We start from the raw sequence: 26,600 nt of genomic DNA, 5'->3' as shown, positions 1-26,600 counted from the left end.
ACTGAAAGAGAAAAACCGCCAACCAAGAATCCTATATGCAGCAAAACTGTCCTTCAAATATGAGGGAGAGCTTAAAATCTCCGACAAACAGACAGTGACAGAGTTCGTGAACAAGATACCTGCTCTACAGGAAACACTAAAGGAAGCACTGCAGGCAGAAAGAAGACAGGAGTGAGAGGTTTGGAACACAATTTTGGGAGACAGTAGCACAATAACGTAAGTACACTGAACAAAGATGACTGTGAGTACAGTTGAGGGAGAAAGGTTGGGGGCATGTAGCACACCAGAGGGAAGGATGGAGGATAAAGACTGGGACTGTGTGGCTTGGTGAAACCACTTAAAATGTACAAATTTGTTTTTGCAAGATGAAGAACAAATGAATGTCAACTTTGCGGGGTGCTGGAGGTGGGTGGTATTGGAGGAAAAATACAATCAATGCAAACTGGAGTCTCTAGTTAACAGTAACACTGAAATATGCTCTCTTTAATTGTGGCAAAGGTAATACACCAAAGCTAAATGCTTACAGGAGGGGGACATGGAGGAGGGGTATGGGATTCTTGGCATTGGTGGTGTTGTCTGACTTTTTAATGGTATTTTGTTTCATTTTTACCTTTTATTTTGCGGCTTTTTAGTTGCCATTTTTAAAATTTCTTTTTCTTTTGTCTTTTTATTTTTTTCACCCCTTCCTCTTTCTTTGTGGCTATATTTTATCTTATTTTTACTTTTCCTTTTATCCTTTTTATTCTTTTGTTTCAATTCTTTCTCTGAATAATGAATTTATGTGGGTGCTGATTGTGGTGATGAATGCACAACTGTATGATGATACTATGGACAGCTGGTTTTATGCTGTGGATGACTGTATGGTATTTGAACATATCCCTGTAGAATTGCTGGGAAAAACAAATGGAGGGACACAGGTCCCAGGGAGAGCTTGGAGAGAGAGATGTTTGTGTTCACTGTTGGTGGGAGGCAGAATGGTGTGGACTGTCTGGAAAACAGTGTGGTAGTTCCAAGGGAGGCTGGCTATGTGGGTGTCACGGGGTCCTGCGGCCCCACTATGGGGTGTATGCTTGGGGAATTTGGGAGCAAGGACAGGGATGGACATTTGCATGCTGGTGTTTGTGGTGGCAGTGTTCACGATTTGGAGTGGACGGAGGTCATCTGGGGTGCATCGACTGGTGAACGGTATGGTGAACTGTGGTGTGTGCATACCAGAGTGTTGAGTGGCTGCAGGAGGGAGTGAAGCTGTGAGATACGCGGCTGGGTGCATGGATCTTGAGAGCAGCATTTTGAGTGAAGCACACCAGGGGCAAGAGGATAGACATTATAATGTCTCACTCATATGGACTAACAATAATGTGTAAATTCTGACAACTGAAGGGGGCACAGCTTATAAGGGGAATGCTTGTTGTGTTGGTCCCTGAATTGTGGGCTCTTGCAGCAGTCACAGCTATTCCTGAGTTGTGATGGTTGTTTCTAAATCCTGAGATGCTGAGCTTTTTGTGTGTAGCCTGGTTGATCTCTGGAACTTTGGGTGTCTTTGTGGCATCTGGAACTTGGAGCTGGTAGCTGTGAATGTCAGTGTTGCCCCGTGGGGTGACTGCTGAAGGAGCTGAAGGAGAGAGTTCGGTCTTCAATCTGAGATATGAATGAGGCAGATATGGTTGGGACTGAGACAGATGGGGTCCGGGGGTGGGGGATGATACTGACTGGGTTTTGAAACAGCAGCTTTTGTGTGAGACAAAGGGAGGAGATGTTTATTTGGTGCAGGATCTATATTTTCTGCAGCACACTAGATAATTTGACCTGTATGATCAGTTTGTTTGAACACCATCAGTGCATGGAGCTGTGAAAGGGAAGTGGGGTTTGGTGAGTTTGTGAAGGCTGGGGTGGGGTCCTGATGCATCCCAGGGTGATATGGGCAGAGAGTGGGGGTGTGTTTGCGGGGCCCCCTGAGGAGCTGGGGAGAGGTGCGGAGGTGTTGGACCGCCCCACCTGGGTTAATGCTGATTTTAATGCAGGCATTGAGGGCTGCCAATTTGGTGGGGTGAGCTCTCTATCTGGGGGCTCTCCCTTGTGGGGCTGGTTGCTGCAAGGGAGAGGCTAAGCCTACTTATAATTGTGCCTAGAAGTCCCCCCCAGAGAGCCTCTGTGTTACTCAGATGTGGCCCTCTCTCTCTCAGCCCACTTGACAGGTGAACTCACTGCCCTCCCCCCTACGTGGGATGTGACTTCCAGGGGTGTGAATCCCCCTGGCAACGCGGGAAACGACTCCCAGGGATGGGCCTGGACCTAGCACTACGGGATTGAGAGGATCTTCTTGACCAAAACGGAAAAGAGAGATGAAACAAAATAGGGTTCCAGTGGCTGGGAGATTTCGGATGGCGCTGAGGGGTCACTCTGGAGGTTATTGTTGTGCGCTGTATGGGTGTCACCTCTTGGTTTTTGGTGTGTTGGAAAGGCTGGAGGGAGGTGCCTGGAGCTGTTGAGCTGCAGCCCAGTGACCTTGATTCTTGAGGATGGTTGTGTGGCTTTGTGGCTTTCACAGTGTGACTGTGTGGTTGTGGGGACCTTGTGGCTCATGCTCCCTTTTTCCGGTGTGTGGGCGGATGGGTGGAGGAGTAGGGATGGGAATTGGATGGGGGGGTGGGGTGAGATGGGGGGTGGAGAGATCTGGGTGTTCTTTTTCACTTTCGTTTTTGTTTTGGGGTGAGGAGCGGCTTCAGGGGTTGGTTCTGATGGATGCACAGATGTGTGGTGGTGCTGTGGATGGTCAGTTGTGCGCTGTGGATGACTGTGGGGTGTGTGCGTCTCAGTGTAACTGTACTGAAGGAAAGGGGTGGATGGTCAGTGGGGGGAAGGAGGGGAGGGAGATGTTTTGGATATTCTTTTTATTTTAATTTTTGTTTTGTTTTTTGGAGTGATGGGGGGTGTTCGGGGATTGGTTGTGGCAGTGAATACACAACTATATGGTGATGCTGTGAACAATTTATGCACTTCGAATGACTATGTTGTGTGAGTGTATCTCAATAAAATTGCATAAGAAAAGTTAATCTTTTGAAGGAAGAAAACATAAAATTGAAATTATCCTGAAGGGATATAAAAAAGATACCACTTTTAATATAGGAAATTTCTAGGAGACCCAATAGAAGTATCAAAATTGTACTCAGCTCTTATGATCTAACAAGTCACATAACGCATAAAACCCAAGGAAGTACAATAATGAAGTATATTAATTCAATCCATATTTTATGTAACTGCCTTAAAAAGGCAAATCACAAGTCAATGCCCATTTCATTATGCTCGGATAACATAAGTATAATAGGAGGAAAATATGAATCAGACTTTCCTAGCAAAAATTATGACTCTACCTACCACTCCATATTCTAGGCCAGTAGTATTTTCACAAACCAATGATAAGCAACTTAATATCAGAAACATACAATGTTGGGAGTGGGGAACAGGCACCTGCACATACATAACAGGCCTGTATGTGCATAACCACCAATTTTACATGCACTATTACCAATTACTTGTTTCTGCCTGCAAATTTTACAGAAAAATAAATCTATGTTCCTATTTTGAGAAATCTGCTTATCTGGGTACAAAAGGAGCCAAAACAATACTTTTTTATGACACCTTCTTCAAGAGGCAGATGCTATTAGCAGAAAGAGGGGTAGGAGGGCTACATCCTACAAGAAACGGCTCTTTACATCTTGGCCATTTAATTACCAGATTTACATAAATATTCTGGAATGCTCAAGGGACTAAAGCACTAATAAAAAACCAACTTTGCTTATTTTGAATAAACATGCCAAAGTCTGGAAATAAATTCTGATTAAAAATAGAGATTAAATGTGATTTTCAAATTAAACCATGCAAAACAAAAATGCTCAAACAGAACAGTTTACTTGTCCAGCCCCCTTGGGTGCTTCTCACTGAGTGGGACAGTCAAGCAACAGGAAAAACTGGGCCTCATTTGCCTAACCCAAACAGGAGCCAAGGTAGATAATATTTACCATCCCTTGTCCGGATCACAGGCTTCAACAAGATAGGGCCATGGCAGAACTCCAGGAGGGGAAGGAGAATTAGGAAAGGAGGAGGTCTGCAGTAGAGACTTAACTGCCTATCCTAAAATGACTTCTTCCTGATTTTAGCTGGACATATGGCTGCTCAAATGTACTTTTCCCAGCCTCTCTTGCAGCGAGGTAATACAGTGTGACCAAGTTTGACCAATGAGATGAAAGAAGTAGCATTGTGTATTGACTTGTAGGAAGTATCTTCAAAAGGAAGCAGGCATGTTCCCTATGTCCTCCTCTTTGTTTCTTCTTTATCCTGCTGTAGGGAACATGATGTGGTGGCTGCAACTCTGGCAGCCACCGTGGAACATGACAAGTACCATCTTAGAAATGGGGGAATAGTGGGCTGTAACAATAGTGGGCTGATGACAACCTTATAGTGACAGATATGAGCTCTGATAAATAGCTGATCCTAATTCTGACTGAGAAAAGGGCAATGGGAACCTATTTACAACAGAGAGCCAGGGAGCCCACAAGGAAGGTACACTTTAAGTACGTAATTTGAATAAAAATCACATAATCTGAATAAAAACCACATTTTGTTTTACAACATAATAGTTCAGCATTCATAAAAGATTCTTAGAAAATTTTAGCTTTCTTTTAGAGATTTTCTTTGTTTGGCTGGATCCGGCTAAAATAGGCTTGATGAGAGGTTTATTTAGTGAACCACTTTGATTATCTTTGCTTTTGCTCCTTAGGATCAAACTTAGACTTCATATTTCAGAGGCTCCTATCCACTAGATGAGTAATAGACCCCTTGAAGTTCTTAAGAGTCTTGCAATACATGTAACTTTCAATTAATATAAGTGATCTTCTAGACAAAGATCAAAAGATTTGATACCTTCATGAGTAGAATAGAACGGGCATTCTTAACTGGGGAGCTCATCATAGGTTTTTGGGGATCCATGAATCCCTTCATTAAATGAAACAATTTATTTTTATGTGCATTTCCTTAAGGAGAGTATCCATAGTTTTAGCAGATTTTCAAAGGGGTCATTACCCAAGAAAGCTTATGGAAAACTGGGCAGAAGCACATTGCTCATGTAATGCTCATTATTCATGAATAAAGAATTGGATAAATCCTTTTAAAATATATCAAACTCTCCTTTTGTACATACTTTAGGAAAGACTTTGAAAATGTCATAAAAGCCCAGAAGTTAAAATCAAGGGACAATAAAAAAAATACATGCCTGCCATTGCTCATAATAAAGCATATTGCAAACATTTCATAGACTCAACAAGAGTTTTTGAGTTCCAGCTCAATAGTATATAGTGTACTGTATATACATAGGCTACAAATTACTCAATTATTCACTTAATTAACTGTATTCTTCAACGCTGTATTTTTAGGTGGCCAATTATTATCATTCCCTCATAATGGTGGTTTGGGCATGGGCCTGGAAGGTACTAAAGAAGTTAAGCATGCTGGCAAGTTTCACAGAGAGTGATACATTTCCAACAGGGGGCTGAATATTCATCGTATGTATTTCCTTTGTAGGGCTCATTCCACTTCTCCTAATAAGAGTGCTATTTACTAAGGGTTTCCAAGAAATTAGAGAGGAGAATGGGAACTCAGAACAAACAGCAACAAAGGAAACTGAAAGAGCTGGTGAAGGTTTATGACACAGATGGTGATAATTTAAGTAAGGAGAATATGATAATGAATGATATCAGGAAGGTATCATTAATCTATGTATTATGAATTTATTTCCATTTTTATTTCAGAAGGAAATGAAAATATAAATAGGAAGGCAGCCTGAATAGAATTTGAAAAGTGGTACATTAAATTTACTAATATCAAAACCAGATCTATACAACTCAACAACAAAAAGGCAACACAATTAACAAGTGTGCAAAAGACCTGAAGAGACGTTTCTCCAAAGAAGATATACAAATGGCTAAAAAGCACATGAAAAGATGCTCAACATCATCAGCCAACAGGGAAATGCAAATCAAAACTATGAGATGCCATTTCAAAACCACTAGAAAGGATATAATAAAAAAACAGAAAATAACAAGTGTTGGAGAGAATGCGAAGAAATAGGAACCCTCATACACTGTTGGTGGGAAAGTAGAATGGTGCAGTCACTGTGGTAAACAGTTTGGTGGTTCCCAAGAAAGTTAAGTGTAGAATAAACCTATGACCCAGCAATCCCACTTCGAGGTATATACCCAAAAGAATTGAAAGCATGGACTTGATCAGCTATTTGCACACTGGTGTTCATAGTGGCATTATTCACAATTGCCTAAAGATGGAAGCAACCCAGAGATCCATCAACCGATGAATGGATACAAAAATGTAGTATATACATACAAAGGAATGTTATTCAGCTGTGAAAATAAATGAAGTTCTGATACATGCAACAACATGGACGAACCTTGAAGACAACATGTTGAGTGAAATAAGCCAGACATAAAAGGACAAATATTATATGATCTCACTGATATAAATAACTAGAATAAGCAATTTAATAGAGTCAGAAATTAGAACACAGGTTAGCAGAGGCCAAGGTGGGGGTAGGGAATAGGGAGTTAGTACTTAATTGGTATAGAATTTCTGTCTGGGGGTGACAGAAAAGTTTTGGTAATAGATGATGGTGATGGTAGCACAACATTGTGAATGCAATTAATAGCACTGAATTGCATATGTGAATGTGATTCAAAGCAGAAATTTTAGGTAGTATATGTGTTACTAGAATAAACATTAGGAAAAAAACAACATAAACAGTGAACACCAGTGTAAATTATGGATTATAGTTACTAGCACAGTTATAATAATATCCTCTTATAGATTGTAACAAAGGTAGCACGCTAATGCAAAATGTTAATAATGGGTAAACAGGAACTATATACTTTGTGCATGGTTTTTCTGTGAACCTATAACTTTTTTTTTTTATTATTTTTATTTTTTTATCTTCATTTTATTGAGATATATTCACATACCACGCAGTCATACAAAACCAATCGTACATTCGATTGTTCACAATACCATTACATAGTTGTACATTCATTGTAAGAAAGGAATAAGTTTCGTTTTCACATAGAGACAGCATGGAATAAGGGAAATGGAGGCAAAACCAGTTTAAACAAGCCCCAGACAAAGAGAAGAGAGAATCTGCCTGATGTAAAGAGACATGAGGTAGTATCAGAGGCGGGAACTCACAGCAAAAAAATAAAAATTTGGGGGGGGGGGCATTGGCTAATCAGTTCAAAATCTCAATAATGAGCTAGTTGGCTCTCTGGGATTGGCTGTACAAATTAAAATCTCAAAAGATGAATTAGTTAGTGTTCTCGGATAGGCTGTAACCTCTGTAGTACCCAGTCAATGGGGAAACAGGGGAGGGACTTGCGAATTAGGAGTAGGAGATTTAAACATCGCCATTCTCTTCCTCTGGGGCGCCAGCCTTCCGCATGTTTGGCTGGACGTCCCATCTTGCAAGATCGTAAATAAATTCTTTTCTCCTCCAGAACCGAGAGAGCGTTTATTCCCTTACAGGTACCACTTTATTTCCGACAACTTGGGGGCTCGTCCGGGATCCAAAGCTTCGGAGGGGGACCCCCGAGGTGGACAAAGGGAAGGCGCGCCCCGCTGATTGAGCGGTCTCGGACTCCGCCATTGGGGGCCCATCTCCGGCAGCTAAAGGGCCCGAGACCAGATGCTTGGATCTGCCGGTTGTGGATGAGAAAAGGGGGAAAAAGAAAAGGCCTGCCTCTGGTTAACCAGGCAACTCCGTGCACGGACCAAGGTAAGGAAAGAAATATTATATTACCTTGGTGGTTAAAGCATTCTGAAAGTCTGGGGCTGATCCTGAGGGAAAGATGCCCAAACAAGACTCAGAATGGGGACATTCTGATGAGCCTAGAGCTGATCCTAAGGGAAAGATGCTCAGGCAAGACTCAGAATGGGGAATAGAGGCAGTCAGCCGGCTGGGAATAAAGGGAAGGGGGTACCTTTAGGGTCCCCGGGGAACATTCCTCTAAATAATCCATTGGGAAACATGTTAAAACATTGGGCTAAAAGTAATTGGACCAAGGGAAAGGGTAAAAGAAAATGATCAAATATTATTGTTATGTTTACACAAAAAAAAAAAAAAAAAAAGTCATTTTGCTGCCAAATATATTCTGGCCAAAATATAAGGCAGATAAGAGTTGGCTTTGTGCTGACCTTGTGTGTCATGTTAATAAAAATAAACCTTTTTCCAAGGCAGAACTGAACTGTGCCATGTGGTGGCTGCAGGGAAAAAAGAAACTAAAACCTGGGATAAGCATTCCCCCACCTTATGGTTTCCCCTCCCCCACTGGGGCGGGAACCATTAAAGCCTGGGGTTTTGGTGGAAGCAGTCTATGCCCCCAGGCAATTGGAGAGCCAGTTAATGCTGACTGCTCCAGTAATTACAACCCACCAAAAGTTAAGAAAAAAAAAAAAAATGGAGAGATTTCCAAAAGTTTCTGTTTCTAAAGGCTCTTAAAGAAAGAAAGGTAAGAATCATTAATAAAAAGCCTAGCAAGGCTAGCTGAATAACAATTAACTTGATTCTTAAACTCTGGTTTATGTAAATATCCCTTTCTTGGGAGAAGAAAGGGAAATGGGAAAGAGGGCGGCTATGAGAGAAAGAGAGAGACTGCATCCACCTAAAATAAAATTGGCTGTACCCATATCCCCAAAGAACGATGAAAGTTGAGGTCTGAAGTCAAGTGGTCTCAGGCTGGGAGAGTGGAGTGGCCCACATGCATGAAAAGGGTGAGTTTGCCCTGGGGGTTGAGGGTGGGCCTTCCGCCTCAATGCTCTAGAAAAGTTTTGCCGCCTCAGGACCCAGAGGGTGGAGCACATTCCCAGGGGAATGTGAAAAGCCTGGCTGCCACCCCACTGTTCAGAGAAGGTAGAGCCTTTACCCCAAAGAGGCAGAGTCTGGGTGGCACCCCGATGTTTAAGAAGGGTGGGGCCAAAAAGGTAATCTCCCCAACATCACCCCAGACTTTGAAAAGAAAAGGGCTGCCACAAAAGCCTCTAAAAAGGGTTGGACTCCCACTCCCTCAAGCCCCAAGAATACAATGTCATTCTGTTAATAACTCAGACTTTAAAAGGTCAGCTATATAAAGGAATTTTAGCCTAATATTCAGAGAAGATCCAAAAATCGATGAATGGCTGAATAAGCCATTAGAGGAAATATTCAGAGAATCAACAAGCCAGGGAGGAAACAGACAAAAGTGAGATAGAGAAGTAATTGGAGCAGTTTAAAAAAAAAAAAAAAAAAAAAAAGGAGGAAGGAAATTTGTAGCATGGGGTTTGTGTGATTCTCTATTCATATACTTATGTGGGGCTAAACAGGTATTAATAAATACATTTACATATTTTAGTGTGCTGTGTAATTAAGTCTAAGGCATGTGGAAGCTACATTTAAAGTCCCTTAATGTGTGTATCAGGGTATATAGAAAGTTATATGCACATTTTTTAGGACTGTATTTGGATGCATTCTGAGAGTTAAAACTTCATGAATCTAATGGGAGTTTAAGTTGTATGTTTACACAGGAATGTGGGATAGTTGTATTTGTATGTAATAAAAGCATGTAATATAATTACGTAGGAGTCTTTCAAACTGTGAAAGTTTGTCAGTGTGTAATTTAAAGCTTGGCAAAAATTTCCTGTGTACTCATCTATAGTAAACTGAAGCTATTTCTTTGTGTCTTTATAGCGTATACTAGTTTGTGTGTACTCTAAAGCTGGGCAATTGTGTGCAGTTTCACAATAGTGTGAAAAATGAAAAAAAAAAAAAAGGTGAGAAAAACTGTGTAAAAGTTTTCTATGTATGTGTAACAGTAGTGTATTGGCTATACATGCTTGTAAATGGGAATGTATGTCTGTTTCGTATGGTTATGAGTGTGTATATAAGTTATATGTGTCTGTATTCCAGATATATGAGACTGTGTATTCTTGTAAAAAGCAGAATAATTTTTCTGATATATTTTGGGCAAAAGCAAAAGGTCCATACTCAAAGTGCAAGTAAATGTTCCTATAAAAGGGTTTAAGGTTCACTAAAGCTGAATTAAACAAACTTAGAACAGTGAATGGTTCATATCTCTTCCCAGGTCTCCATTTGGTAATGCCAGGTTGCTATCTTAACATTAAGTCTAATAGGAATAAAGACACCACATATATTGTCAAATACTACACACCAAGGCTTGTCCTCCTCTCCCTGGAGAGTGGGTTTTTACTCATCTAACAGCAAAACTTGTGTGTATGTTCAAGGTATGCATATATGTGAATCACGTATATTCAAGCATCACTAAACTAGGTGTACTAAAAACTGAATTTTAATTTAGCATTTAAGAGTGGTAAGCCTTTTTATGTTCATTAATCTTAGGTTATTGTAAATTATTGTTGTCCTTTAGTCTAATTGTTCTAGCCTGAAATGTTGGTAAGTTCTTGCTGCTCTGCATGCACATGACTTCAGGAGTGTCTGTACGTAAAGCAGGTGTTAGCAGTTTTACACTAGGGGAGTCATTAGAGGGGTGCAAGCCATGTGTAATTTAGTACTTAGGCAATTACAAGGTGTAGGCCTTTGGTTTTTGGTTTGCCTTTCCCCAGGAGGACTGGAGAGCTCCCCTCCCTAGACACAAAGGATCTTTTTCTTAAGAATTATATACTGGCCTTGTCTTCTACTTTATCATCTCTCAGGCACCGTGGACTGCTGGCTCAGACCCTGCCTCTTGAATTTGCTGCCCATTGACATCAGCCTGGCAGCTGGGTTCTGATCCAGTCGTGGAAAGAATCCAAACTTCAACCGATCTGGGAAGGACCCTATCAAGTCTTGCTGACAACTAAGACGGCAGTCCGAACGGCAGAAAGAGGCTGGACTCATTACACACGAGTGAAGGGACCGGTGCCTGAACCAGACGATAAGTATCCAGCAACTCAACCTGAATCCTGGAAAGTGACTCCTACCTCAGATCCCCTAAGGATCACTTTAAATAGGCAACAGTTAAAGGAACATATTAGAAGGGAGAAAGGGCTGGATTAAACCCTATGTTTGCATTGTGCTCTGTGTATAGCTTAATGATGAAATTGCTTATGCTGATCATAATGTTCTATATTCAAGGAGTAACAGGTTCTGCTAAGCTGGTTATAAGTGTAGTCAAAGGCTTAAAGTCTCAAACTGTACAATTTGATGTTTGTCAAGTAATGAGCTGTAAAAATCTAAAACGTCAGCAACAACTGAGAGAGGAATATAAGCATTTATGTAAGCAGACTGTTCAAATAGAAAGCAAGATTGTTGGGGGGCGAACATTTGAGAGTATAACTTATGAGACACCTAACCCCTGTTATCCTTGGAACACTGCTTGGTGGACCACACAGTGTGAGGGATGGGTCTTAACCCAGGTTGGAGGAAAAACCATTAAGGGAAACTTGGCTGGAATTTAACTCTCCAGTACAAATTGACCCCAAGGTCATTAGAATACTTAAGGCCAAAGACTTAAAGCAAACCACAGAAATAGAGACAGGTTATGGAAATACAAATGCCTGGGTAGAATGGGGCAAACATACCATCCAGAGTCTAAACAGCAGTAACTGTTTGCTTGTGCAACCAAACAACCCACTGTTCAGATTATGCCCTTCCCCTTGGGGATGAAAAAGCATGAAAGGGAGTTTAAATGTATAACACTCCTCTTTCAAAATGCTACTCCTGGTGAAAGTTGTAGTACGTTGTCCTCCCTTTTCCCTCCAGTCCAGGAGGGAAGTGTCAAAGCCATACCAGCGTCTCACCTTGGTCCCGGAAACCACTCTGCCTGTCTCTCCAGATGGGAAGAAGGGCTCCAGAATCTTGGTACCATGGCTTTGTGTACACAGGTGTGGAATGTGAGCAAGGATAGTACTGGCAACTTCTCCAGCCTAACTATATCCCGAGCAGACCTCTGGTGGTACTGTGGGAAGGGCATCCTCTGGCCAACACTACCTGAAAGGTGGGGAGGAACCTGTGCTCTGGTTCAATTGGCTATCTCATTTACCCTGGCATTTGAAAGTAATAAAGTACCAACCCAAGGCAAAGTAGAAAAGAAAAATGTACAAAGTGTACCTAGTTCCTTCAATAAAAAAATGTTTGTAGATAGTATAGGGGTTCCCTAGAAAGTTCCTAATGAGTTTAAAGCTAGAAATCAATTAGCTGCAGAATTTAAATCATCCTTATTCTGGTGGGTCACCATCAATAAAAATGTCAATCGTCAGCTAAAATTTATCAACTATACCAGGAATGTCATTTAAAAAAATAGCAGAACAGTTAGATGCCACTAGCCGAATGGCATGGGAGAACAGAATGGCCCTAGACATAATGCTAGCTGAAAAAGGAGGCATCTGTGCTATAGTTGGGGGAAATTGTCGCACATTCATCCCCAATAATACTGCACCTAATGGAACTATCACCAAAGCCCTACAAGGCTTAACAGCCTTATTTCAGAAACTAGAAAAGAATTCTAGCATTAACAACCCACTCATAGAATGGTTGGAAAATTGGTTCGAGAAATGGAAAGGAACTGCAACATCTATTTTAATTTTCCTTATCATTCCAGCCAAAATGTTTATAACAGCTGGGTGCTACATAATCCCGTGTGCTCAAAGGCTAGTTCAAAAAGCCATCAAAACCACTAGAATCAAAAATAAGAAAGATCCCTATGATGAGGAATGTAAAAAAAGCCCTTAGCAAATTTGAGAATCTAAAATGTGAAAACTAAAAGTGTTTAAAAAAAAAAGAGGAGGGAATCTGTAAGAAAGGAATAAGTTTCGTTTTCACATAGAGACAGCATGGAATAAGGGAAATGGAGGCAAAACCAGTTTAAACAAGCCCCAGACAAAGAGAAGAGAGAATCTGCCTGATGTAAAGAGACATGAGGTAGTATCAGAGGCGGGAACTCACAGCAAAAAAATAAAAATTTGGGGGGGGGGGGCATTGGCTAATCAGTTCAAAATCTCAATAATGAGCTAGTTGGCTCTCTGGGATTGGCTGTACAAATTAAAATCTCAAAAGATGAATTAGTTAGTGTTCTCGGATAGGCTGTAACCTCTGTAGTACCCAGTCAATGGGGAAACAGGGGAGGGACTTGCGAATTAGGAGTAGGAGATTTAAACATCGCCATTCTCTTCCTCTGGGGCGCCAGCCTTCCGCATGTTTGGCTGGACGTCCGATCTTGCAAGATCGTAAATAAATTCTTTTCTCCTCCAGAACCGAGAGAGCGTTTATTCCCTTACAGGTACCACTTTATTTCCGACATTCATCACCTAAATCAATCCCTGACACCTTCATTAGCACACACACAAAAATAACAAGAATAATAACTAGAATGAAAAAGAGCAATTGAAGTAAAAAAGAACACTGGGTACCTTTGTCTGTTTGTTTCCTTCCCCTACTTTTCTACTCATCCATCCATAAACTAGACAAAGTGGAGTGTGGTCCTTATGGCTTTCTCAATCCCACTGTCACCCCTCATAAGCTACATTTTTATACAACTGTCTTCGAGATTCATGGGTTCTGGGTTGTAGTTTGATAGTTTCAGGTATCCACCACCAGCTACCCCAGTTCTTTAGAACCTAAAAAGGGTTGTCTAAAGTGTGCGTAAGAGTGCCCACCAGAGTGACCTCTCGGCTCCTTTTGGAATCTCTCTGCCACTGAAGCTTATTTCATTTCCTTTCACATCCCCCTTTTGGTCAAGAAGATGTTCTCCGTCCCACAATGCCAGGTCTACATTCCTCACCGGGAGTCATATTCCACTTTGCCACGGAGATTCACTCCCCTGGGTGTCCGATCCCACGTAGGGGGGAGGGCAGTGATTTCACCTTTCAAGTTGGCTTAGCCAGAGAGAGAGGGCCACATCTGAGCAACAAAGAGGCATTCGGGAGGAGGCTCTTAGGCACAACCATAGGGAGGCCTAGCCTCTCCTTTGCAGCAACCGTCTTCCCAAGGGTAAAACCTATGGTAGAGGGCTCAACCCATCAAACCACCAGTCCCCTATGTCTGTGATCACGTTAGCAACCATCGAGGTGGGGTAGCCCAATACCCCTGCATTCTCCACAGGCTCCTCAAGGGGGCACTACATCTTTTTTTCCTTGTTTTTCTTATCTTTTTTTTTTTTTTTAACTTTCCCTTCTTTTTTAAATCAACTGTATGAAAAAAAAGTTAAAAAGAAAACAAACATACAATAAAAGAACATTTCAAAGAGACCATAACAAGGGAGTAAGAAAAAGACAACTAACCTAAGATAACTGCTTAACTTCCAACATGTTCCTACTTTACCCCAAGAAAGTTACCTAACATAGCAACATTTCTGTGAACTTGTTCCTACTATATCCATCAGAAATTAACAGACCATAGTCATTCCTGGGCATCCCCAGAACGTTAAATACCTTATCTGTTCTCCTTGGATTATTGTTCCCCCTTCCTTAATTGCTCTCTATTGCTAGTTCCCCTACATTCTACATTATAAACCATTTGTTTTACATTTTTCGAAGTTCACATTAGTGGTAGCATATAATATTTCTCTTTTTCTGCCTGGCTTATTTCTCTCAGCATTATGTCTTCAAGGTTCATCCATATTGTCATATGTTTCACGAGATCGTTCCTTCTTACTGCCGTGTAGTATTCCATCGTGTGTATATACCACATTTTATTTATCCACTCATCTGTTGAAGGACATTTGGGTTGTTTCCATCTCTTGGCAATTGTGAATAATGCTGCTATGAACATTGGCGTGCAGATATCTGTTCGTGTCACTGCTTTCCGATCTTCCGGGTATATACCGAGACGTGCAATCGCTGGATCGAATGGTAACTCTATATCTAGTTTTCTAAGGAACTGCCAGACTGACTTCCAGAGTGGCTGAACAATTATACAGTCACACCAACAATGAATAAGACTTCCAATTTCTCCACATCCCCTCCAGCATTTGTAGTTTCCTGTTTTTTTAATGGCAGCCATTCTAATCGGTGTTAGATGGTATCTCATTGTGGTCTTAATTTGCATCTCTCTAATAGCTAGTGAAGCTGAACATTTTTTCATGTGTTTCTTGGCCATTTGTATTTCCTCTTCAGAAAACTGTCTTTTCATATCTTTTGCCCATTTTATAATTGGGCTGTCTGTACTATTGTCATTGAGTTGTAGGATTTCTTTATATATGCAAGATATCAGTCTTTTGTGAGATACATGGTTTCCAAAAATGTTTTCCCATTGAGTTGGCTGCCTCTTTACCTTTTTGAGAAATTCCTTTGAGGTGCAGAAACTTCTAAGGTTGAGGAGTTCCCATTTATCTATTTTTTCTTTTGTTGCTTGTGCTTTGGGTGTAAAGTCTAGGAAGTGGCCGCCTAATACAAGGTCTTGAAGATGTTTTCCTACATTATCTTCTAGGAGTTTTATGGTACTTTCTTTTATATTGAGATCTTTGGTCCATTTTGAGTTAATTTTTGTGTAGGGTGTGAGGTAGGGGTCCTCTTTCATTCTTTTGGATATGGATATCCAACTCTCCCAGCCCCATTTGTTGAAAAGACCATTATGACTCAGTTCAGTGACTTTGGGGGCCTTATCAAAGATCAGTCAGCCATAGATCTGAGGGTATGTCTCTGAATTCTCAATTCGATTCCACTGATCTATATGTCTATCTTTGTGCTAGTACCATGCTGTTTTGGCAACTGTGGCTTTATAATAAGCTTCAAAGTCAGGGAGTGTAAGTCCTCCCACTTCGTTTTTCTTTTTTAGAGTGTCTTTAGCAATTCGAGGCATCTTCCCTTTCCAAATAAATTTGATAACTAGCTTTTCCAAGTCTGCAAAGTAGGTTGTTGGAATTTTGATTGGGATTGCATTGAATCTGTAGATGAGTTTGGGTAGAATTGACATCTTAATGACATTTAGCCTTCCTATCCATGAACATGGAATATTTTTCCATCTTTTAAGGTCCACTTCTATTTCTTTTAGTAGAGTTATGTAGTTTTCTTTGTATAGGTCTTTTACATCTTTGGTTAAGTTTATTCCTAGGTACTTGATTTTTTTAGTTGCTATTGAAAATGGTATCTTTTTCTTGAGTGTCTCTTCAGTTTGTTCATTTCTAGCATATAGAAACATTACTGACTTATGTGCATTAATCTTGTATCCCGCTAATCTGCTAAATTTGTTTATTAGCTCTAGTAGCTGTATCGTCGATTTCTCAGGGTTTTCTAGATATAAAATCATATCATCTGCAAACAATGACAGTTTTACTTCTTCTTTTCCAATTTGGATGCCTTTTATTTCTTTGTCTTGCCGGATTGCCCTGGCTAGCACTTCCAGCACAATGTTGAATAACAGTGGTGACAGCGGGCATCCTTGTCTTGTTCCTGATCTTAGAGGGAAGGCTTTCAGTCTCTCACCATTGAGTACTATGCTGGCTGTGGGTTTTTCATATATGCTCTTTATCATGTTGAGGAAGTTTCCTTCAATTCCTACCTTTTGAAGTGTTTTTATCAAAAAGGGATGTTGGATTTTGTCAAATGCTTTTTCAGCATCTACTGAGATGATCAATTGATTTTTCCCTTTTGACTTGGTAATGTGTTGTAATACATTGATTGATTTTCTTATGTTGCACCATCCTTGCATGCCTGGAATGAACCCCACTTGGTCATGGTGTATGATTTTTTTAATGTGTCTTTGGATTCAATTTGCAAGTATTTTGTTGAGGATTTTTGCATCTATGTTCATTAGGGAGATTGGCCGGTAGTTTTCCTTTTTTGTAGCATCTTTTTCTGGTTTTGGTATTAGATTGATGTTAGCTTCATAAAATGAGTTAGGTAGTGTTCCCTTTTCTTCAATGTTTTGAAAGAGTTTGAGTAAGATTGGTGTCAGTTCTTTCTGGAAAGTTTGGTAGAATTCCCCTGTGAAGCCATCTGGCCCTGGGCATTTATTTGTGGGAAGATTTTTGATGACTGATTGGATCTCTTTGCTTGTGATGGGTTGGTTGAGGTCTTCTATTTCTTCTCTGGTCAGTCTAGGTTGTTCATATGTTTCCAGGAAATTGTCCATTTCTTCTACATTATCCAGTTTGTTGCCATACAGTTGTTCATAGTATCCTCTTATAATTTTTTTAATTTCTTCAGGATCTGCACTTATGTCACCTTTTTTATTCATTATTTTGTTTATATGGGTCTTCTCTCTTTTTGATTTTGTCAGTCTAGCTAGGGGCTTGTCAATCTTGTTGATCTTCTCAAAGAACCAACTTTTGGTGATATTTATCCTCTCTATTGTTTTTTTTGTTCTCTATGTCATTTATTTCTGCTTTAATCCTTGTTATTTCTTTTCTTGTACTTGGTTTAGGATTGGTTTGCTGTTCATTTTCTAGCTTCTTCAGTTGATCCATTAGTTCTTTGATTTTGGCTCTTTCTTCCTTTTTAATATATGCGTTTAGTGCTATAAATTTCCCCCTTAGCACTGCTTTTGCTGCCTCCCATAGGTTTTGGTATGTTGTGTTCTCATTTTCATTCGTCTCCACATATTTAGCAATTTCTCTTGCTATTTCTTCTTTAACCCACTGATTGTTTAGGAGTGTGTTGTTTAACCTCCAGGTATTTGTGAATTTTCTAAGTCTCTGATGGTTATTGACTTCTAATTGTATTCCATTGTGGTCAGAGAATGTGCTTTGAATAATTTCAATCTTTTTAAATTTATTGAGGCTTGTTTTATGTCCCAGCATATGATCTATTCTGGAGAAAGTTCCATGAGCACTAGAAAAGTATGTGTATCCTGGTGATTTGGGATGTAATGTCCTGTATATGTCTGTTAAATCTAATTCATTTATCAGATTGTTTAGGTTTTCAGTTTCCTTATTGGTCTTCTGTCTGGTTGATCTATCTATAGGAGAGAGTGATGTGTTGAAGTCTCCCACAATTATTGTGGAAACATCAATTGCTTCCTTTAGATTTGCCAGTGTTTCTCTCATGTATTTTGTGGCACCTTGATTGGGTGCATAGACATTTACGATTGTTATTTCTTCTTGTTGAATTGCCCCTTTTATTAGTATGTAGTGGCCTTTGTCTCTCAAAACATCCCTGCATTTAAAGTCTATTTTATCTGAGATTAATATTGCTACACCTGCTTTCTTTTGGCTGTAGCTTGCATGAAATATTTTTTTCCATCCTTTCACTTTCAGTTTCTTTGTGTCCCTGTGTCTAAGATGAGTCTCTTGTATGCAACATATTGATGGTTCATTTTTTTTGATCCATTCTGCGAATCTATATCTTTTAATTGGGGAGTTTAATCCATTTACATTCAACGTTATAACCGTGAAGGCATTTCTTGAATCAGCCATCTTATCCTTTGGTTTATGTTTGTCATATTTTTCCCCTCTATTAATATCCTTTAGTGTACCCATACCGGATCTCTTTAGTACTGAACCTTTCTCCAAGTCTCTCTGTCCTGTCTTTGTTTCTCTGTCTGTAGGGTTCCCTTGAGTATCTCCAGTAGCGCAGGTCTCTTGTTAGCAAATTCTCTCAGCATTTGTTTGTCTGTGAAAAATTTAAGCTCTCCCTCAAATTTGAAGGAGAGCTTTGCTGGATAAAGTATTCTTGGCTGGAAATTTTTCTCACTCAGAATTTTAAATATATCGTGCCACTGCCTTCTCGCCTCCATGGTGGCTGCTGAGTAGTCACTACTTAGTCTTATGCTGTTTCCTTTGTATGTGAATTGCTTTTCTCTTGCTGCTTTCAGAACTTGCTCCTTCTCTTCTGTGTTTGACAGTGTGATCAGAATATGTCTCGGAGTGGGTTTATTTGGATTTATTCTATTTGGAGTTCGCTGAGCATTTATGATTTATGTATGTATGTTGTTTAGAAGATTTGGGAAATTTTCCCCAACAATTTCTTTGAATACTCTTCCTAGACCTTTACCCTTTTCTTCCCTTTCTGGAACACCAATGAGTCTTATATTCGGACGTTTCATATTATCTACCTTATCCCTGAGGTCCATTTCGATTTTTTCAATTTTTTTCCCCATTCTTTCTTTTATGCTTTCATTTTCCATTCTGTCATCTTCCAGGTCACTGATTCGTTGTTCAACTTCCTCTAGTCTTGTACTATGAGTGTCCAGAATCTTTTTAATTTGGTCAACAGTTTCTTTAATTTCCATAAGATCATCCATTTTTTTATTTAGTCTTGCAATGTCTTCTTTATGCTCTTCTAGGGTCTTCTTGATCTCCTTTGTATCCCGTACTATGGTTTCATTGTTCATCTTTAGTTCTTTGAGTAGCTGCTCTAGGTGCTGTGTCTCTTCTGGTCTTTTGATTTGGGTGCTTGGGCTTGGGTTATCCATATCGTCTGGGTTTTTCATATGCGTTATAATTTTCTGTTGTTTTTGGCCTCTTGGCATTTGCTGAACTTGATAGGGTTCTTTTAGGATTTGTAGACCAATTGAAGTCCTTATCTCTAATTTATCAGATCTACAGCTTCGTGGAGTACACTTTCTCTAACTAACCAGCAGGTGGCGTCCACGAGCCACCTGTTCTCCACAAGCCAGTTCTCCCCTGCTTAGCCTTTTTGGTGAGTGGGGGAGTGAGTCTTGTGGGGTCCAATTGGTGTACCAAGTTTGCGTGTGCAGTTGGTGTTGCCTGCCCTGTATACGGGGCGTGTTTCTGGGCAGTCAGGGAGGGGGGTGGCTCTAACAATCAAATCTCCCTGGTGATCCTAGAGTTCTAAAGCTGCTGCAATAGTCTAATCCTTCAGTTCAGTCCTGCCACAGTTTGTCTCTGCCACTGACCCACAAGTCCTTGGTATTGGCGTATGGCTCCTGAGACTTGCAAGTGGGCCCCTCTTTCAGGCTGTGCACCCCGGGTCCTCTGTTGAGGGATGACTGTGCTATGTCACAGGTGAGTGCCATCCCCCCAGGGCAGTTCTGGGCTGCTGGGCTGTGTAGGGAGGCTCCCAGTCTGCTGAAATGATGGCTGAATGGGGCTTTGTTAATTCACACTGCTCCACCTTCCCAACTCTGAGACAATCAGCTGAGGTTGCAGGGAAGGCTAATGTCCACGCCCAGTTTTGTGGTGTGTGCCTGTTATTTGAAGCGCTTCCGTCACACTGGGTTGTCTGGGGCAGCTCTGGGCTATGGGGCTGGCGATGGGCAGGAGTGTTTCCTGTCCACCAGGATGATGGCTGTGAGTGGACACCCCCCTTTTCTTGGGAAGTTGTGGTGTTTAGTGAATTTTCTCAGCCACTGGATTATTGCCTTTTGCCTCAGAGCTCTCTTAGTTCTGCTCTTGTCTTGACCTGCCAAAATTGCAAGTCTTTGAAGCTTTCTGTATTGGGCTTCTTAGAGTAATTGTTTTAGAAAAAGAAAAAAGGATTAAAAAAAAAAAAAGGGCCCTCCTCAGAGATCTAATGGGTTATTGAAATGCTAAGAGACAAAGCAATTAGGGCCATTAAGGAAAGGTCCACAGGGCAGAGAGATCAGCTTTTCTTCGGGATTTGCATATGAGCCTCAGGGCCTGAGCTCTGCCCTTCCCCTTTCTATGTTCACCAGAACTCCAAAAATCCTCCGCTTTTATTTTGGAGTTTTTCATGTTGTTTTTTTCTACGCCTGTCTCCTCTCTGCTGGGCTGGCTGCTCTCAGATTCTCTGGTGTCTGGTCTCAGTCTATCTGTGGTTGGAGTTTGGATCAGTAGAATGAGTTTCCGATAAGGGCTGCCACTGCAGTTCTCCCTTCTCCTTCCCGGAGCTGACAGCCCCTCCTCCCACGGGACTGAGCCTGGCAGGGAGGGGTGCGGGTCCCCTGGCCACAAAAACTTACAGATTTCGCTGATCTCAGCAGTTCCACGTTTTCATGAGTGTTGTATGAAGTATGCCCAAAGTCCGATTGCTCTGTGGTGTCCAGTCCACGCAGTTCCTGGCTTTCTATCTACTTTCCTGGAGGAGTAACTAAAACATACAGCTCACCAGTACGCCATCTTGCCCTGCCTCCCCTATAACTTCGTTAACAAAAACAAACAAAAAATCAGATCTAAAATACTACACTGGAACTTTTCCCATGTCATTATCATTGTCATCATCAACATAATCAACAACAAGAATATCAATGTCTTCTCTTTCTGTGGTAAGAGATACTAGGCGGCCACATTCGTCTTCAAAAAGCAGGTTCCTCAACCTTCTATCTGATTCCTTCTATCTAAACATGTGGCTGCAGTTTTCTTATTTTTAGGGTGGAAACCTAAATATATTCCCTGGTCACTGGAATGGAGGATGACAGGAGCAATCTTTTGAGAGATTACACACACTCACACACGCGCAAGAACGTCAGGGTTTCCCTTCATCCCTCTGAAAGAGATGCCTGAGTTGATGATGGCCCCACAGTCTTGGAGAAGACCCTCATTTAATTGTCAGAACAGGTTCTTCTGTTTTCTTACCTGATCAAAGTTGTAGAGGGCAGCATGCAAATTGGCCAGCATTCCTGTGGGGGGTTCATTAGTGATTTTAATGGAATTTTCCAGGAGTCCTTGAGGGATGATATGTTCATTTGGGGTAGGTGCAGACTCGGCACTCATGAAAACCCTGTAATCACTGTGGCTTCCTTGGCTGAATCGGTCAAGGAGTTTCTCCAAGGTTCCTAGCCACTTGGCTACCAAATGGACATTCTGAAAGAGAGTATGGCTTATGAGTCCTATGAAACGAAAGTATTTTACCTGAATACAGGTTTGCAGCATTGCCCTATGCATAAACGTGTTGAAAACTCAGAAAACCAAGATTAAGTTTTCCTTCATTATCATTCAGAAAAAGTCAGAACAGAATTGAACACTGAACACATCAAATGCTCTAATTCACCCCAGGTTGTCTTTTTAAGCCCAAATCTCCCTCTAACACTCTTGCCTCCTTCCAAACACCTACCAGTTACTTGGGAGATGGAGTTGCCTGATGCTTTGTTACATTTCAAAGCCAACTGCGGAGACAGATCTGGATTAGATTAATAAAGTATGAAAACTAACCCCATCACCCACTTCCTTGTTTCTGACAGAACCTCCTCTACTATAACTCCTACTCATAATACATGAGCTCAAAAGGATGTAAGGGAAAAAAGGCTAGATGGAAAAGAAGGCAGTCACTCATTACATTAAGATGCTCTTCTTATTCCTAATGTTATTTTTTTCAAACCTTAGAGCTCTCAGAACTAGGAAAGAAACAAATGACATCAACATCACTATTTGCTTTTTCAGTTTTATGATTTACAAACTTGCTCTTCCAATATTAAATACCCACAGGGAAAGCTTGGTAGGTGGTGCTGGGAGAGAGGATAAAAGCCATACGTCACATGTGCTCTGGCTTTGGCGTTCTTGATACATAAATTGAAATATCATACCCAGTTACATTCTAGCTTACTGCTTTACCACTAAGAACAAAAATCAAAGGTCTGAAATCGATACCCAAAAGCAGACATTGGTTGTCCCAAGATTTTTTTATGGTAAAACTTATAACTTGTGTTTTTTTGGTCCATAGACGTTAAAATAGTAGAAACATTTTATTTAGAATAGTATGTTCTTTTGAGGATGACTATAACTCTCCTGGCATTCTTGCCAGTCTGGCTGGGCTCATGTGGACACTCAAAGAAGCTTTTCCTTTGTGAGAAGACCTTGGCTTCTACCAAACTGTCTGAACAACTGCTATCTCTGGAAAAAAACAAACAAATACTCCACCATTAACATGTTTGACTCTGCAAGCTTAAGAAGGGGATATACTGCCCCAAGTCACCAACCATATCTGCTTTTGGATACTACAGGCCTCATCTAAGCAGTAGGTCCTAATGTTCCAGAAGGCTGCTTGGGCCCTGGTTAGCCTCTTCATGCATCCAGTTTTATTTCAAGCAGAATTGCAAAATGCATCAAACCATGATACTGGAGGAGGTCTGCCTTTGCATGAGGGTGGCAGTGATGGTGTGAGACAGAGGAAAGAATGTGGCTTGCTTCCAGAACACCTAGAGTGGAGTACCAGCTCTGACACGTACCAGCTGTGTGGCCTTGGGAAATCTTCATGCCACTCCAAGGCCCACTCTTCTCTTCATAATGGCAATGACAATACCTACCCTGGCAGCTTTGTTGTGATGCTTTTAGAAATAATTTATCCCAGGAATTGCTTAGTAGATATTCTGTCATATAAATAAGAACCTTGATATCACTGTGCGGCAGATCAAAAGGCCATTCCCAGGCATGCTGAGACAGCTGGGTTTGCTGAAGAGGCATCAGCAAATCTCTCAAGTGCCCTTTAAACCTGGCCTATATACCATGTAGGGGCATTTAAATTCCTGGACTCTTGCCAGAATCCTCAGCAAGGGAGCTACCCCAGAGAACAAGGGATTGTGGAATTGTAGACCTTTATATTAGCCCTAGAGGGATAACAGTGTTATCTTCTCTGATCCCCTTAATTCACAAGTGAGTAAAACAAAGGCTTAGTAAGGGAATGTGATTTGAGCAAAGTAACAAAGTTGGTTAGAGGCAGAGTCAAGGTTGTACAAGATAATATGTAAGAATTAGGTGCTCTGTCAACTTTAAAACAACATGCAAATGTGGGATATTATAATGACATTGTTGTCAGCAGTCTTTAATATCCTATTTGTCCTCAAGCACTTTTGGAATGTGTCAGATATCCCTAAGTCAGGAGAAAGATGGGGTGTCCTGATGTTTCTAATGTTTAAGCACAATGGTTAGAAAGTTCCACAAAATATCATGGCCGTCCCCAGTCATCACAGCCCTTAACCACCTTAGAAGATGTCAGCAATGCTTGAGAGAGAGGTTCCCTCAAGTTAACACGTACCGTGGTAAAGGCGCATTCGGGTTGAGCAGGGCAGCTCTGTACTGCCCATCCGTTGTGTTCGCTGACAGTGTTTTCCCTGAAAACGTAATACTCACTTGGAGAATCACCCAGTGTCCTCCTTTGGATGCTTTCTCCAGTGCCATTTCTGCCACCATCTCCTGACCTTGTCCTAAAGACACGTTGTGGAATTTTCCGGAGTCAATTGTAAACCCCAGTTTTTTGCCTGTGAGAGGAAAATACAACACGGTGAGAGGAAGTGGGAACAGCGGAGAGGTGGGGAGAACATGGAGGGTTGTGGCCCAGTTTGCATTGGTGGTCACTGATGCCACCTACTAGGTCACTTTCCTGAATAATCTGAACTAAACCTCTATCCTTTCAACAAGCTGCATTTTGAGCTCTCAAGGGCTGCCTCCCCATCAGCATTAGAAAAGCCTGTGGAAATCAGTCCTCTGGTTTTATGATAATGAAGCTTTTGACATTTTGATAGATGGTGGGCATTGTTATTAAGCCTTATAAACTCTTGCAGGAGTAGCAAAGCAGTTCCCTAATAAAAAGGAGCAACATGTGGTAGATATCACATCATTTTTTGAAGGGACTGGTTCATTGGGTAAATGCGCATGCCTCTCACCTTGTGAGGCTGCGTTCAAATTGAGCACAGTCAGGTCACAGCTATATTAACCTGGTATTCTCGGCATAGGCCGTGGGGAATAGCAATCCAGAGCACAAAGCGACAGTGCTTTGCACAATCGAATACACTTGCTCTAATGACCATTATTTAGTCACAGGGGGCACAAGATTACATGAGCATGGAGAAAATTGCCCTCTGGCCCTCATCTAGTCAAAAGGTAGAAAACAGTACAAAAGAAACTTGCATTATGCCAACCAGCGGAATGTTCCATTTGAACATTTCTTCAGGCTACAGTGTTATTATCCTTACATTTCCATCCACCCAATCTCCACCAAATGAGAAAAAAGAAACGAAGATAACGGTGAGCTGAAAGGAAGGGCAGCGGGTGGCAGGTGAGAGGAAGGGTGGGCGGTGGGCCGGCCAGGGGCCTCCTGGCCACTCACCAAGGACCTCTAGGTCTTTCAGGGCATCCAGCCCTGGAGACAGGATGAAGAACAGCGGGGAGGCTGGGCTGCTTTCTTCAAACGCTTTAACTAAGTCCAGTCTGGTCCCCTCTACATACTTGGCCCCCAGTTTGTCTTCCACAAAATTCCTTTTAAAAAAAAACGTAATGCAAAGAACAGGAGGAGTGGTTTTAACCTTGAAAATATATCACAACTTGGATAAACTTAAACTACAGATGCAAAAAAGAAAGAAACCATGTTTGTATGCATGGAATGTCTTGTTTGAATAACAATATGTATCTGTCTAGATTTATGCAGTCATTGTATCAATGAAATACCCCCCCCCCTCCTTCAGATGCTCTAAAAATCGGAAGCCTACCTTCCATTTTGGGGGGCTACTGAGACCCCCCCCTCCTGAGTACCATCAGCTGCCTGCTTAGGGCTTTGTATCCCCCAAATCTCCCCTGCCAGATTCCCCCATTACTTATTAACAGTTCATTAGATTTGCCACAATGCAATTTTCCAGCCTGCTGGGCTTCTCATGAATATACAACTGCTTTTTGGGGTGTTTCTAACACAGGAAAGCTCAATTAGGCAGGGATTATTTTCCAGCAGCATCAGATTTAGCAGAAAGTAAGCACTACTAAGCAGAATTAACTTGTAAAGTAGGTGTTCAGCAGCAGCTTTGGCAAAGGGAAAATTGGCTGAACCCGACAGAGCAAAGGAAAAAAAAATCGGAGGCACGTGAATATTATTGAAGGAAGAGGAGCATCATAGAGAAGGAAATTGAGAAGGCTTTGGTAAGTGAATTCAAATTAGAATAAGACTTGTGTGACTTAAATAGCACATTACCACTTAGAAGCCAAGAGGGCAGAGAAAAAGGACAATGGGACCAAGATGTATACAGGAGCTTCTGCTGTCAAATTGTGTTGGTTGTAAAGCTACAGCACAAGGGGCTGTATTGAAAAGCATTCATTTTTGTTTGACACACAAAATCTTTGAAGCCAAAATGCCACCTCTGAATAAAGACGATGGAAATTACACTTGGATAATGCATGCTCCTGCCCTCTGAACTCTGCTGACACCCATCTCTTCTGAGAATATTTCCATCAGCTCCCTGTCTCCTTTACTGATTTCAGAATTAAGCTTTTCAGGAAGGATGTGCTGAGTCTGCCTACAGGCCAACATACTGTTCAGTGTTTAGCAAAGTTTAACAAGAGTAGTGATTATAATATCAACGTCTCAGCAGAATCACGTCCCATGAATACAACCTCGTAAACACCTTGGCTAATTCCATCTCCACCAGATAGTCCTAACCCCGAAGACTAAGTTTCTCTCTGTTAACTTGCATTTCCAAAAATGCTGACTAATCTCACCTGAGAGCATGTGTCATCCTGTCAGGGCGCATTGCTCTCAAAATAATTAGCTTCTGTATTAAACTTTTCTTCTTCCATTCTTGCGGTAACTTCTCTTTTTCTGGACACTCGGATTCAACCCACTTCTTCCATGGCTTGGCAGATCCTTCTACATCTCGGTCTATACCTCGAAATTCCTCCATAAGAGCTAGCGCCTGTAATAAAATGGGAGAACAGACAAGAATGTTATATACAATAGCTTATCATTTGAGATAACCATTTGTGAATGTATCTAAATAAATTGTG

At 41.1% G+C, this 26,600-nt stretch overlaps 1 protein-coding gene across 1 annotated transcript in view; it reads right to left on the bottom strand.

Annotated features, from left to right (window-relative positions):
- Positions 1–26,600, bottom strand: part of DNAH11 (dynein axonemal heavy chain 11) — a 415,753-nt gene that overhangs the window by 24,956 nt on the left and 364,197 nt on the right. Inside the window, 4 exon segments of the mRNA XM_037836873.1 lie at positions 21,474–21,701; positions 23,964–24,091; positions 24,940–25,088; positions 26,316–26,509. Of these exon segments, the coding sequence (XP_037692801.1) occupies positions 21,474–21,701; positions 23,964–24,091; positions 24,940–25,088; positions 26,316–26,509 (699 nt within the window).

This window comes from Choloepus didactylus, chromosome 5 (genome assembly GCF_015220235.1).
Source record: "Choloepus didactylus isolate mChoDid1 chromosome 5, mChoDid1.pri, whole genome shotgun sequence".
NCBI lineage: Eukaryota > Metazoa > Chordata > Mammalia > Pilosa > Megalonychidae > Choloepus > Choloepus didactylus.
The sequence above is the reverse complement of the archived record's forward strand: the minus strand, read 5'-3'. Positions and strand labels throughout refer to the sequence as shown.